Raw genomic sequence first — 1,883 nt, 5'->3', positions numbered from 1 at the left:
TTCTAAATCCACTGGAGTAGAGGAGAGCAGGAGGAGAAAGGCGACATCACAAATATTGTCGTCGTCGTCGCTGAAGACGCAGGGAGGGATGAGGAAAAAGAGGAGAAAGAAAAAGTTAAAGGAGCCGACGCGGGGGGAGAAGGGACCACCGCATACGACCGTAGAGGAGGGCCGTCAAGAACTAGACGTTGAGACGCCAGCGAATGTTGACGTCCAGGGATGGTTGCAGAAGATGGAGAAGCAATGGCAGTTCTTCGCAGAATAGCAGAACGTGGAGAACTTCCTCAAACGCTGCAGGAGCATGGGGGGAGACGATCGCGCGGCGTATCATCGGTCGCTTATGGCGGTGTGGAGGGCGATTGATGGCATCCGATAGAATGTCAAGGGAAACGCCCGCATCATGGATAACAGGAGGATGGAAGAGACGTTTGCAAAGAAGGATATGGAAAGGAGGGTAGAGGAGTTGGAGGAAGAGGAGTAGATAGAGGAGTGGAGGATCACATGCAAAGTGGAAGCGGTAGAGAAGGAAAAGGCGAGGGGTGAGGTGAAACACTTTAATGATGAAATCGCTCATCTCAGGGAGAAATTGAGGAGAGCTAGGGCAAAGGCGGAGGTGCGAGACCGAGCGACGTCGCCGTTTCCGGACGTCGCGCCGGACAGGCGGAACCGACAGACGTCGCCACTCTCCGGAGTCGTGCTGAGCAGGCGTGACCGGGCAACGTCTTCGCTCCGGTGTGCTGCCTTCGGTGGTAGGGAGGCGCTGGTCGGCGAAGGTGAGCGTCGGGCTCCTGCTTCTTCAAACTGAGGCGAGTGGGAGACAGGGAAGCGAGGAAGGAAAAGGAGGAAAGACATGCCATCTCAACAGCCAATGGAAGTGTGGAGACTGTTGGGGAACGTGGGGTCACGTAGGTAGGGGGTTCCGTCGCAAATCCCCCGGCGTCGCGCCCAACTAGTAGGTTGCTATCGCCGCCGAGAACGGTGATGGTGGCTGTAAGATTGGGAGAAGGACTTCCACGTACGCAAAAGTCTTGAATAAGACCCAGAAGACTATCTTTCAGAAAGACATTGGGGGCCGCGCGGCCTTCGTAAGGCGGGCCGCAGATGGTAGCCTCCTCATAGGACTGACCGGTTCTCAAAGAGAGGGCAACGCGGAGACCTTTGTCAAGAAGCTCCGCGAAGTGGTGCTGGAGGCAAGGGTCTCCAGGCCGTCGAGGGCGGGGGAGATCGGAATCGTCAGAATAGACGAGTCGGTTCTCCCCGACGAGGTCGTGGATTCCCTCGCCGCCTGCGGAGGATGCGGCTGGGCCCCGTACCCCTCCGAAGGGGGTCGGAGGGGTATGGGGGCTGCGTGGGTGCAGCTCTCCCTGGCAGCGGCAATAACCGTCGCCAAGGAAGGGAGGCTGACGCTGGGGTGGACGACAGCTCGGGTGAAGTTTCTGTCCAGTCGTCCACTCCAGTGTTAGAGATGTTGACTGATTTATGTGTGGCCGGGCCGGGTATATCGCGCGGGATGCGCAGAAGGCGCGTCCTGCGCGGTGTGCTGCGATGAGGGATGCGACGCAGACTACCGTATGGGTGGTACCGCATGCGCCATCGGTAGAAAGGGGCTGGCGGCCAAGAGAAGGCCGCCGGGCCACAGGCGGAGGCGCTCCCCGAATGGAGAGGAAGGGGGGTTCCCGTAACCACGACGGGAGTGAGCACTGTCGGGGCGGATCCAAAAACATCTCCGGGGTACACGACAGTGAGTGTCCCGGTCGGACTATCACGACTGTGGCCCACGGCGCCGGCTGAACTTCACGGCCGGCGCCAGGGAGGCTGGAAGCTTGGGGCGTTGGGTCCACCCTGCTTGCCTCCCCTTCCCTGGGCCGTTGGGGCGGGGGGGG

At 60.0% G+C, this 1,883-nt stretch overlaps 1 protein-coding gene across 1 annotated transcript; it reads left to right on the top strand.

The window, feature by feature from the left end:
* The first annotated feature begins 400 nt into the window (after window positions 1-400).
* On the top strand, window positions 401-1,463 carry LOC116853043. Its single transcript, XM_032833893.1, has 3 exons — window positions 401-477; window positions 580-773; window positions 1,102-1,463. Exons 1-3 carry the CDS (start codon window positions 401-403, stop codon window positions 1,461-1,463), a joined length of 633 nt encoding a protein of 210 aa, XP_032689784.1.
* Window positions 1,464-1,883: the final 420 nt, after the last annotated feature.

The sequence above is a fragment of the Odontomachus brunneus genome, unplaced genomic scaffold, assembly GCF_010583005.1.
Source record: "Odontomachus brunneus isolate Ranch 3 - 2012 unplaced genomic scaffold, Obru_v1 Obru_scaffold_272, whole genome shotgun sequence".
Classification (NCBI taxonomy): Eukaryota; Metazoa; Arthropoda; class Insecta; order Hymenoptera; family Formicidae; genus Odontomachus; species Odontomachus brunneus.
This window is presented reverse-complemented; position numbering and strand designations above follow the sequence as displayed.

Coding starts and splice junctions, on each gene's coding strand:
- LOC116853043 (XM_032833893.1), top strand. CDS start 401: ATGGATAACAGGAGGATGGAAGAGACGTTTGCAAAGAAGGATATGGAA. Junction 478..579: donor GAGGAGTTGGAGGAAGAGGA/GTAGATAGAGGA, acceptor CGCTCATCTCAG/GGAGAAATTGAGGAGAGCTA. Junction 774..1,101: donor GGAGGCGCTGGTCGGCGAAG/GTGAGCGTCGGG, acceptor GGCGGGCCGCAG/ATGGTAGCCTCCTCATAGGA.